Source organism: Lagenorhynchus albirostris, chromosome X (assembly GCF_949774975.1).
Source record: "Lagenorhynchus albirostris chromosome X, mLagAlb1.1, whole genome shotgun sequence".
NCBI lineage: Eukaryota > Metazoa > Chordata > Mammalia > Artiodactyla > Delphinidae > Lagenorhynchus > Lagenorhynchus albirostris.
Window position 1 is genome coordinate 104,957,595 of NC_083116.1, and position 12,982 is coordinate 104,970,576.

Genomic DNA, 12,982 nt, shown 5'->3' on the forward strand with positions numbered 1-12,982 from the left:
GGTTGAGAGACGCCTGAGTCTGTTGAAATGAATATGAGAAGCGGGAACAAAATTGTAGTTGCTGGCTCAGGAGATACTAAAACACGTGAGTTCTCAGAGGAGAGGGGAAGGTAATCCGGAGGCCAAGAGAAGAAAGGGGACGCCTCTCCTCCACTGTAAGGAGTGGGGCTGAGGAAAGGATCTGGGCCGGGCTAGGTAACTAAGGAGACCTAGTGGGAAGCGGGCGAGGGATGCCCGCGGGGAGGGCTCTGTTTTTTGTGTGAAGGTGGAAGAGAGGTCCTGTGCTGCAGCTAATGGCAGAAGGGGATAGAGTCGAGGTTGGCCTTAACCTCTGTGGAGAAAGGGAGGGCTATTTTGAGAAGCAGCATCGTGGAGCCCAGAGTCTGCTGAGCGGTTTATGACAGCACCAATCCGCAGGGGTGTTTCTCCAGGCACAGCCAGTAGTCAGGAACCGGATGGTTCTGTCCCAGGTGGGCAGAGGCCAGCCGGGCAAGTGAAGTAGGGATTTGGGCCAAAGAGTGGTTAAGTGGTTGGAGTGCTGTCCGTCGAGTCTGCATGGGGTAGGAGAGGCTGTGAATTTGGGTGGAAGCTGGTAATTAGGAGGTAGAGGGATCGAGAGGCCAAGTGTTCAGGGAGGTAGAGGAAGAGATTGTGCGGAAGTGACTGGAAAGCCAAGAAGTTGTGGTCAGACAGCAGCAAAGCTAAACGTTATTTCAGAAGCGGAACAGTTCGGCTGGCTAGGTCTAGGATATGACCATTTGCGTGGGCGGCAGAGGCGGGCTAGATGTGAATTTCCATGGAGATGAAATAGGAAGCTAATGAACTGAGAGGCTAGAGTGATGCGCGAGTCCTCGCTGCCAAGGTTGAAATCACCCCGAATTGGGCCAGAACTGGGGAAGAGCAGAGGGCTGTGACCCCTGGCTACCAAATCTTCAGCAATGAAGGCGTCTGATGCAGGGGGTCTGCAGAGGCTAGCAGTAAGATAGTCAACTGGTGTTGGCTCGTGTGTGGTTTTCTACGTGGAGATGGAGAAGAAATGGCCTAGAAGTGAAATTATTTGGAAGGAGAGAGTAGGCTTTTCCTCCTTATCTTGGTCTCTCCAATGCTGAGCACGAAGCCTGGCGCAGAGAAGGGCTTCATCTGTTTTCAAGGAACTGATGCATGAATGAAAGTAAATTCAGGCTTCCATTTCCGTATCGCTTATAGTCTGAAGCTGTCATTTTTCAGCTCTATAGCTGCCAAGTGGTTTTTAAAGGACTCCCCAGGCCTAGGATTTCCTTAGGCACCTGTTAATGTACCAGAGCCGGAAAGAGGCAGTTTGAGATGGAGTGGAGTCAGAAGGCTGGATGGAGAAGGTCTTCTGCCTCTTCTTCTTCTTCTGTCCCCACCCCATCCCAGAGGCAGTGCCTTCCATTGAGAAAGGGGCAGTTATGAAACGTGCTATAGTACATAGAGAGATGTAAAAGTGAGATACAAAAAGTTCAGAAGAGATAATCAGCTGTTCCAGGTTACACTATGGAAAAGCCTCCAAACTGACTACATTGGAAGACCCCTTTCCATAATGTTCCTTTTGACCTTGGATTTAGGCATTATTCAGTTCTCCTCCTGTTAAAAACTCTTTCTCTTCACATATGTGTCTCATTGTCTATTATTTCAGTGTATGTTAACATTTCCAATAAACGTTGGAAAAACAGGGGGATTTGATATTATAAAACACTTTGGCCATGGGCGCTTACAACCTTGTAATAAAGCTAAGCTCTGAATGTAGCCTGTAGAATTTTCACTTTTAAACAGATTTGAAATCTCAGCATTTCCTTTCTAAGCATGACTTTGCTCATATTTGAAAAAGGCTTAGGTACAGCAAAATTAGGGTGTATTTATCTGAATTAAGTACTCGATTCTCAAGAATGGTAGGAGGCTTCCACGTGTAGTATGAATATAGAATGAAGAGTTCACCTATCCTTTTATTATTGAAAACATGCGTGGTCACGTTACTTAACCAACTGTTCAGTAAGGGATTTCAGAATTTCCTCTTAATTTTAGATTTGCTCCGGCCTTTTTGTCATTTCTGTGCCTGTCGAGCCATGATAAAGAGCTATTGTCTGTGGTACAGACAAACAGAACTTGTCCTGGCTACCTTTTCCAACTGAAGGTCGTGTCCACTAACTCTTACTTTAATGAAAATTAATGACGTTATCTCAGAGATTTCCTGATGCCAGTAAAGAGTTTGAATTACAGATGCCTTAGAAAATATGCCATGCTACCGCCGCTAAGCACTTGGCCTTTTTCACTTTTTTCACTTCACTATCGAAGCTTCAGCACTGCAGAAACCTGAATACCACGGTTTTATCCACTATAGAGGATTTGCGATTTAAGTCTAGAGCATCACCATTGGCCTATAATGTCCCCAGTTTGTAATCCGTTTAATGTTGCATGACTCCATGCTGCCTTTCAAGGCATTGTGAATGAAAATTAAACGCGACAGAAAAGCAGAGACAAAGAGGAAATCTGGGTAAGAAGGATTTATAAGCCGGTTCATGTGGCTGATACCCCACTGAAAGTTATGAAGAAGATAATCTAAGCTCTTTCCTTCTCCGGCTGTAGTTCTCATGAACATCCTATAGGTTTGCAGCTTCTAAAATTAAAAATATAGCCAACTTCTAAGAGCAGAAATAAAAATGCACTTAACAAAGCCCATGTATTTAGTTTATTAGTGTGTGGTGGGTTGGAGAGAGCCCAAACCATAGGGCTAAATATACTGCAGTTGATAAATGTGACAGATATTCTGCAAACAAGAAGTATAGAACAATTTGCTTCTGTTCAGCAACTAAATCACACAGTAGAGAAATTTTGTACAGCCTGGAGTTGTCTGAATAGAGGCACCATGGCCAGACTCATCCTTACCATGCCATACCAGGTACAAAAAAAAAGGGGCTCCCTTCTTGGTACACGCACCTCACCTTTTGTGCTTGCACTGAAAGGTGGCATCAGATAGCGTTTGGTCACTAAAGAAGGCTCACAGGACTCACGGTAACATTGCTTACAAATCTACAGTCTCTTACAGGCAAAGATTACAAGAAGGCAACAGCGTTACAGTATTGCCTCCACAGCCACCAGCTACCTCAACAGCAAGGGGACCCAAGGGGCCAGTGTAATTATTTGTCCCTTCCCCGCAAAAATCTCCTTTTCCCGTATACCATTATATTATTTTTCACGTAGGTTGGAGGCCAGGTCTCTGTTATTTCAGAATTCAAAACATCTTGAGGATGGAGGCGAACTCGTTTTCTCCACTTACATGGTTTGATGGGTATCGGTGCCCCAAGAGAGGGGTCCGGTAACAGGAGGCATCTCTCTCCCAGGGGGGGCAGTGTAGTCCTGTTCGAAATGTGTCCAGTACCCACGAGTTGCTCGCTAAGGGAAAGGAGGGTGGGTTCTCAGTCGTGCTGCTGAGGCTGTTAAGGAGGACCTTGTAGGTTCCATTCTCGGGTTATCGTTGGTTCCATTTCTAGTTGATATCCTCTTTTCTCCTGGAATTGGATTCCCTTGATGTGTTCTTTTTGCACTAGGCGGTCTTTTCCATCGGTTTCTCTTTTCTCACTCAAAGCAAATTCTACCTTGCCAGGTGGTCCTCGCCCAGCTCCTAATTCTCCTAAGATTCTTTTATTTCAAGCAGTCCCATGCTCTTTGGTCCACCAGACATGTTGTTGCCAATGTGTACTAACGTCTTTACTATAGGAAATACAATTGAGATACAGAAATGTTGAGTCTCCCAGGCAAACATCATAGGAATAGTAGTCACTCCTAAGTGAACTTTGGTTCAGGTATGCCACAGAAATATCTATAGCCGTCCACAGCAGATTTCTGGCTTTTCAATCTCAGGGAAGTGGGCCCACCAAATTCAACTTAGCTTTTCCTCAATGATACAAGCATCCCGATTTGTAGCTTTCCTCACACACTAACACTAGCCTTTTTTTTTTTAAACACAGAATATTGTGACATATGAGGCATATACCATATAAACTTTCTACCACATACCCAATACCTTTTGTAATCCTTCATCATCACAATTAATGACCATGCCGTGTTCATTCAGATTATTATAAATCAGTGTTCTCCAGATATGACTGGGTAAATATTCCCACAGGGTACTTTCCAAAGGAGGTGCTTAATGACAGATGTATCCTGTGAAACAAGCGCCAAAAGCCATAACCACTTTAATACCGCTCCATGGAGTCTGGTCACAGTCAGGACTCCCACCTCTTCACCCAGTGTGTTCGATAGATTGGCCAGCTGTCCCGCTCAGTTCTTGGCTTTTTAAAAGGGCATCTGAGTCGTAGCCAAGGGAGCATGTTATTCTCTTATTTTAAGCCTCTTTCTAGGCACCAGCATTATGTTAGATTTTCCCTTTTTAACACGCATTTGGTGGCTTTCTTCCCTTCGGCAACAATCTTATCTTTCTTCCTTATTGCTAAATTTTCATCCAAACTCTCTCCCCCAACAAAGAGTGTATCCCCTGGGTTCAGCCACTGGACTAGTCCATATTTAGCTGGTAGCAAGATAAGACATGCCTGGGCTTCCCCTTTGCCTTCCCCTTCTCTTCCCAATTTTTGATAAGGGGTCACATTGGTTCCATACAGAAAAATGGGACTGTCCTGTCCACTAGGCAAGAAAACATGTGTGATGGTCAGCCCCAGTTAGGCGAGGTGTGAGAAAGGGGTAATCCAGTCCGTCAGTCCCTGTGGAATTCTTGCACTTACCTTTCAACTAGGTAAGGTCTTGTGCACTTAACCTTTCAACTAGGTAAGGTATTGTTTGGGGATATTACCAGCCTTTGAGACTCTTAATTGTAGCCCCAGTCCAGGGACTACTAGTATGGCACTGAAAAAGAAAATTGTGGTAAAGTAGGGAACACCTGTAAGTTCCCCCACTTGAATTATCTTTTTAATTGTAATTGGTCTCTCAGGTGTCACCCATTTATCAAAAAGTGCTAGTTCCCAGGTTCCTTTAGTTGGAACTCTACCTGCAGGCCAGAGAGGGTGAAGCTCAATGGAAGAAGGTTCCGAACTTATTTGAGGTTTTGCTCCTGCAACCAAGGAATTGAATTTTTAGCAGACTTACCATCAGTTTGCTCTCCCCTTCTAATCCATTCCGTTAGCTCCTGGAGTTCAGGTTCTACCATTTCCAGTTTCCAGTAGAAAGTTGTATTACTGATAACGAATTTCAAAGCCTGCGCTACTTCAAACCAAGGGTAGCTTGGCAACTAGCATCAGTGGTTTATTTTCATCCCTTTTATTAGAATCATCTTTTTTTCCTTTTAAAATAATGCCTTCCCCGTATTTTCAGCTAAGAATGAGTTGGGGTCTTCTAAACAATCTCCGTTCTGGTACCGATCGCTCCGGGGATGATAGTTAAGCTCAATAGCTGACGAGGACTCACAGAACCCAGATGACAGTCCTTACAAATCTACAGTTCCTGACTGTAGAAAGGAAAAGCCTGCAGTACAGCAACAGCATTAAAACAAGGATGTGCGTCACAGCCACAGGATGCCTTCCAGCATGGGGTCTGGAGGGGCCAAGTACAAGCTCCAAGTGCCCTCTCTGTACCGGGCCCACAGCAGGACGCACTTTATCTCTTGGATCAAGAGCCACCAGTGTGAGCACACACCACTTTAGAAACCAGGGAGCACTAATTGGAGTCTCAGCCAGGATTGCGTTTAGCTGCTGGTAATCTGGACGTCTTCTTCTTACGTAGCCAGTCCCAAACCCAGTGGCCTCCCTGAGACCAGGTCAAAATGCCTAATGTTATTGCTAGCAGCAAACAACTGTGATAACCTCTAACTCATGGCTACCCATAAACACACTGAGTCACTTCTTTTCCTTGCTTTGATCAGAGGGTCTACCTTGTGTGGCTGTTTCAGCAAAACATCTCTTGCCAACTTCAGCACCTCTGGAGTTAACCCTCACAGCAAAGATAACTACAGCAAAGTGCTTGACTTTCTTGCTGGGCAAAGATTTGCTTGGAAGGTCCTTCAGCCTGAAGTGTAAGCTGCCTGTAGAATGATGTGATGTCCACAACAGCCTCCTCTTTCCGCAGACGCCTTCTGCTGCCTGGGCCAAAAAGTCAGCAGACACATAGGAGTTATCCCACCCTTAGCCGCCCGCCCCTGTCTGTGTCTGTACTAATTAGGTTACAGGATTGTTTATATTGTTAACCTGGGGTATCCAGGTTGACCCATGGGATGAGCCCGGGGTTGTGTGGGCACCATCGGGCTTATTCTAGCCAACATTTTGGTGCTTCTTTTTTCTCCCAGTATTATTGCTAGTAGAGAATGCAGGGTGGTTTTCTTTTTCTGTACAGCCTGTAAGGACACCTTCTGCCGCCCGCCTTTCTGCTTTTCAGTACATACCTCCGTGTGTCCTGCCGTAATACCCAGAGCAGGTCTCCTCCTGTCCAGTCTCAGTTTTCCCGACTGCAAAACGATTCTGAAGGTGCTTTTGAGTTCTCAAAGCCTAGGATTCTGTAAGAGACCAAAAAAAAAAAAAAAAAAAAATCCATCTGAGCCCCTCACTTGTGGCGTATGAGGAAAAGAACAGGGTTAGCATTTGAACCTGGGATGTCGAGAGGATGAGTAGGCACGCCCAGCACCTCGGGAATCATCCACCCCATCCCATCCCATCTCCCTTTCCTGCTTTTCGTGCTTAGCAGAGAGGGTCCTGGAGAGCCGGTCGTTTTTTGTCTTGTCCCCCCTCTTTCACCCCACACCCCGACGCATGAGGGGCACCACCACATGCTCTCTCTTCTTCAGTGGCGTCAAAACCTATAGCATCTTCTACTGTCAAAATAATTTTTGAAAGAGAGGGTCTATTAGAACATACTTGGGTTTTTATATAGCTTTAAAATGTATTCCCTAGTGAACACACTAAAGGAGAGAGAGATTTTCTCCTAAATGGAAATTCCTCGCTTGAGGTAAAAGGGTAGTTTTACAAAATTGTGTCTGCTGGTCGCTTGTTGAGGCTTCTAGAAGCAGCTAATCATTATGCTTAGTGTTTCATCAAAGAATCGCAATGTATTCTTTAAGATGCTCGTCTTGAACAGTTAAGTGTATGTTTGTGGGGCAATGACATCGTCCCTATTGATTTTCTCACCTCTTTTCAAGTCCATAGTATCGGCTATATACACCTAAATAGGAGTCTTTTCCAAATGGTGGCACGATAGTGAAATTCTGTTTGATATGTTTGTTTTGGGAAGATGAGCTCTCCAGTCTCTGTGATGGACCGTTCTTGTGTTTAACCACATTTGGTTTTAGCAGAGCGCACTGCACAGTATTTCTCTCCCAACTATGTCACCTCCCGCTCCTGTTATTTCAGAGCAATTGCTTTGCGCCCCTCTGGAGCTATTTATGCTCCCAATTTCCTATTCTGTGTGTTACCCATTCACCTGTGCGGAGAGGAGAGTAGGCCCAATAACAAATTCATGCCATTTTGCTGTTGGTTATTTGTTTCCATCACACGGGGAAATTAGACTCTTCATACAAAAGTGAATCTAAGAATTCTCACTTGTTGGTTCTCCTATCCTTGGATATAAAGCAAAAAATGTATAATGATTACAGCAAAGTAACAGAAAGAAAATACTAGAAAAACTTCAAACCACCCATCACTTCCTTCAATATATAAAGAAACACGTTGGGAATATTGGTGTTTGGAGGAAATCTGCTCCTCTCTTCTGCTAATGTAGATGGGGTGCTGCATCCCTAAACGTTCTCATTACCTACACCTGAAAACGTGTCGTCAGAGAAAGTCAGGCACACAGCAGAGAGGATTGAAAGTTGGAGTCTTCTGTCTCTGCATGTCTCTCTGGTCTCCCATACAGTCCCCACTCGGCCTTCCCCTCCTCCTGTCCCCCTGCCCACTTGTGTTGTTATGTTTTTAAATTCTTTATTCTTTTTCCTTCCTACCTCCCTTTCAAATCAAGTTACATTCCTTTCTGCCACTTGAAACAAAGTCTTGGCTTCAATGTAAAGAGGTCATTCCTTTATCTTTCGAGTATTTTTAAGCAAAAGGAGTGGGGGCTTGGCTTTGATAGGATGAGTGCTGGCCAGGGTATTTTAAGAAAACTGGTCCATGGAAACAGAGAGGTTTACTCACTGGGATAAAAGACAAAGGAAAAAAAAAAACCTCCTGCTTCCACCCCAGGTCTCCTTCATGCTTTCCAGGGAAACTTCAAAAGGTTACTATTTTCCTTTTTGAAAAGAGGAAAACATGCACTACAGAGGTATTAACCTACATAGGTATTAACCACCATTTTTGGGGTTCGTCCTTAGCATTTAATTAGAAGTAGCCACAAATAGTAACAAGTAAAATGCTTTAAAGCCTTAAATTTGCATCTGTTTAGTATGGGGCAAGCTGTTTACTGATTGGGATGGTGGTGTTTATCTGCAGTTACATTTATAATTGTGTTGCCTCCCCCCGCCCATATGTGAGAGATTTACTTAATTACCATTGATTCTTACTCTCAAAGGACTGAGAATTCAGCTCAGAGCTTGGATGTATAAGGTGTTATAAAAGCAATGTTGTTCCGTTTCCAATTTGGCTAATAAATTGGCTTTACAGAAAAGCATCTTTCTGTGACACTTGGGAGTAAACCTTATGATTTGCTGATGTTGGGCAGTGTTGAGGCTTCACTTTTGATAAATGTTTGTCTTTCAGGATATGATTAAATACCACCTCAGATCACGGGAACCTCCACCCCCCCCCAAAAAAACTTATAAAGTTCTTAGCGGACTTGAAAAGTATGTCGTAGACTATAATTTGAAGGTGAAAGGAGAAATAAGTGAGCCTTGTATCTGAAAACTGGATAGCTGATGCATTTATTTTAGTTTGCCTATAGAAAATTTTAGTGAAGTTGATTATTTTTTCACCTCGTGTTAATGTAGCAGAGAGATTAGGAGGTGACTGATATTTCAAGGAGGAAAACGCTTAACGATTATAAATGCATAGCTGGAAGTAAGAGTTTACACAACCCTAACCATGCAGATTAATCAAACTGACCTTCTCTAGTACTAATACGAGAAGGTATTCTCAGAAACTCTTCGAAAATCTCTAGGAAAACAGTTTTTTTTCTTTCTAATTCAGGTGGAAATGACTGTGTTCCTGTAGAACACTCTAGGTCCCCTTAACGCTCAAATATTTCCTAATAGTTTAGGAATGGGAACTGTCTCTTCATCCACATCTTCACCCAGTGCCAGTGGGAGTTAAGGACAGTCTCAGAGCTTGAGTACTCATCACACTTAGCAAACTTAGAGCTGAGGGGTGAAAAGAAAACCCTTTAATAAAAGAGGGTAGGGTTCGGGTTTGCTGTTTACTAACGGGTACAAGCCAGTCCTACCAGGATTGTCAAAAAGGAAAACAGTGAAAGAAGGCTTTTGCCCCTTGAATCACCTGTGATTTTATGTGGCTCTTGCAGTGGATCTCCTGAGCCTGTCAGCTGCATGCGACGCCCTGGACCAGCACAACCTCAAGCAAAATGACCAGCCCATGGACATCCTGCAGATCATTAATTGTTTGACCACTATTTATGATCGCCTGCAGCAAGAGCACAACAATCTGGTCAACGTCCCTCTCTGCGTGGATATGTGTCTCAATTGGCTGCTGAATGTATATGACACGTACGTATAGCAGGCTTTCTCCAGACTATACCACTGGACACTTAGTCTACAGAACGGTGACGGTGTAATTAGCATCACAGCAGGGCTCCAGTCTAGAAATATGGTACTCAGGATGAAAGTTTCATGAAGCCATGTGACCTAATGCTATCCCCGTGATTAATCATTTTTGCATTTTTTTTTTTTTTTTTTTTTGCGGCACGCGGGCCTCTCGCTGTTGTGGCCTCTCCCGTTGCGGAGCACAGGCTCCGGACGCGCGTGCCCAGCGGCCATGGCTCACGGGCCCAGCCGCTCCGCGGCATGTGGGATCCTCCCGGACCGGGGCATGAACCTGCGTCCCCCGCATCGGCAGGTGGACTCTCAACCACTGCGCCACCAGGGGAGCCATCATTTTTGCATTTAATGGAACTGAAAAATACTTTGATAAGCTAGGAGGTAAGAACTAGAATGTAGAATGCTCTCATTAGATTAGAAAACAAACCAAACCCTGAGATACTCATTTTTCATATAGTAGAATGAGTCAGTGTGTAGCCATTAGTTCTTTCCCTTTCTTGCCTGTGAATTTCGAATTCCTCCGTCCTCTTCAGGGGTGGCTCCCTCTCACCGGCAGAAAGGGGTGTGCTCCTGGAGATGCTGACACACCTGTCACCAGCTCTGAATAGTGTTAGCTGATACTCGAGAGATTTTTTGCAGAAGAGTGTAAATTGATAAGCCAAAAAAAGAAAAAAGCCCTAGTGCAGCAAATCCAGATCCTCAAACTGGGGAAGTCTTTTTTTTTTTTTATAAGGATTTACGAAGTTTCACTTTGGCACCTCCATTCATCCCTCTCTCTTAGAAAACACTCGTTTCTTTTGGATTGCACATAGGAGAACTCCCCACTTTTGTCTTGAGCTTAATGAAGACAATTGAGGAAGGTAGCAGAAGGAATTGGTCTTAATTTCAACTGAATTCTTCTTAGACATCAAAATTACTATACGCCTGATTTCACATGTCAACAAGAACGTATTCGGCATTTGGAAATCTGGGAAGGTCTTCTGAAAGGAGTTGCGTAGCAACTATTTGCTTTTGCCTTTGGTGTAGATTTCTGCCACCTCCTGGATATAAATGTATACCTTTTTTTCTTTGTTATTTTGATAAGGTATTGCTTTTTAAGTTCCAAGATCACCTGGCTGTTGAATTCTCATCATTATCTACCAAGCCCTTGATCCTGTTGGATTTTAATTACAGATTATCCTTAGATTTGCTTTGATAAGGGTTTCTATTCAGGTCTTCCCTCAAATATATTTTGGCACCATTCTCTTTGCAGATGACGTAGGAGTGGATTCTGAGTAGATAACGTCCCTTCCCTATGCCTGAAAATTATCTGGGGACAACTTTAACTCCTCGAAGACCTGAGTCACTATATAAAGTTTCTTAAACCTTGATTTGCCGTTTTAAAGAGGGAAAAAGATAAAACCTTCCAATGATAGTACTTTTGTTAACGTAGTAGGACCCGGGATTTCTGCTTGACTAATGGATTTAGTGAATTGCACCAGTTGAAAGCTGAGCATATCGCTCACCAGAAATAACCACTCTTGGGACCTATCCTTTGCAGTTATTCTACAGACTTTTTTTAACCGACATATATGGTTTAGTTGTTTTTCATAACAAAATAAAAGCTGAAAATCATCAAAAGACATTTTCTACAAAATGAAAAACTTCTCATTCTTTTAAGTTCTTCCCATGGGCAAAATGAACTTGTTAATAAATTTGTCATGTGGAATGGTTTCTATGTAAAGTGAAAGCATACCTATGTTAAAACACTGCTATAGCAATAGGTTATTTTTAAATTGCTCTTTAAGATCATCTATTCAAATGCTCCCTAGTAGACTGTCTCATATTTTTCTTGTAGGGAGAAACGTTCATATTTTATACTGTGTGTTTTGTGACCTGAAGTGATTAATTTTCTTCTCAATAAGGGGCAATCTGATGAATGTCTAAATGAGTGTTAAGAGAGCAGAGCAGTTAGTTGCTGGTATTTTTTGGCTTCAGTAACTGAAGTAGGGGATTTTCTTAGTACATAGTAGTAGTTCTTCCCCTTATGGACATAAACCCAGGTGGCTCTCCATAGATGAATAAAAGGATATTCTTCTTATTTTTATGTAGAGAAACTCTTACCATTCAAGGAAGGGCTTTTAAGAATTGAAAACTTGGTAAGTGTTCACTGGTCGCGTTGGTCAAATTTCCATCGCGTTCTGGGTCATCAGCCAAAGAGAGAATGAACTCAGAAACATTCTTAATGATCTTAATAAAACAATGGTCAGTAGCGTTGCCATATCCAAGGTTTTTTCTCTTAACTAAGAAGTGTTTATCGTTCAGTAAAGTGTCAGTAATTGTTTTCTGCTTTGATTATTCATAACAGGGGGCGAACAGGGAGGATCCGGGTCCTGTCTTTTAAAACTGGCATCATTTCTCTGTGTAAAGCACATTTGGAAGACAAGTACAGATGTAAGTCGTGTATATGAACTCAGTATTCTTTTATTAATGTTGGCTAATTACCCCAGTTTTAGATGGGGAATAACATGGTGTTCTTATTTGACAGCAGGTTCCTCATGTAAGATGTAGAACTACTTTCAGACTGTCATAAAATGTGATGTGTGCCGCTCCATGTCAGATGTTAAATTGTAGTTATTTAAATAGAGAATGAGGATTAACTTCTCCAGTCCGAGTATTATTTTACATTACATTGACTGTGTCTGAGTAAAACACATGTTCCTCGGGGGTAAAGTCCGATTTCCTAACCCCTTTGTCTAAGTCAGGAAAATAAATGTGAAGGTTTAATCTGTGCACTTGCCTCGTCTTTGGATGAAACCTTGTTTATTTTATAATCATCTTACTGCGAGTTGTACTGACATACCCAATTCTGTGATGTGATTAACATTTTATTATTTGAGAGACAGCTTGCCATTTCTTACAGGGTAAATAACACCTTAAAGAATTTCCTTTTGATTAGCTATTGGGCTCTTCTGCTCAAAATTTGTAAATCCAAATTAAAAGCAAATGCTAGAGGAGGGACAGTGGAGATGACTAAGTAACCATTCATTCCCATCGTGAAGGAATGTACTTGTTTTTCCCCTTTAAATGCTCGTGAGAAATCTTTTCGGTAGGAATATTAAACAAACCTAGTGTATCTTGTCTTTTCTCTTTTCCCCTAAGGCCTAGCCACACAGGGATGTGGAGATGTGCTGAGCTTAAGGACGGGCCGGAGATAAAAGAGATTGAATTCCTCCAAAGCCACGCTGTGTCCCACTGCTCATTTCCCCCCTAGGAGTAAATTTCCAC

General features: G+C 42.9%; 1 protein-coding gene across 3 annotated transcripts in view; it reads left to right on the plus strand.

Annotated features, from left to right (window-relative positions):
- The window catches only part of DMD (dystrophin), a 2,123,521-nt gene that overhangs the window by 2,011,171 nt on the left and 99,368 nt on the right, over positions 1 to 12,982 (plus strand). For all 3 annotated transcript variants that reach the window (XM_060138437.1, XM_060138436.1, XM_060138438.1), the window contains 2 exons: positions 9,463 to 9,664; positions 12,063 to 12,148. In XM_060138437.1, the coding sequence (XP_059994420.1) occupies positions 9,463 to 9,664; positions 12,063 to 12,148 (288 nt within the window). The remainder of the gene's footprint in view (positions 1 to 9,462; positions 9,665 to 12,062; positions 12,149 to 12,982) is intronic.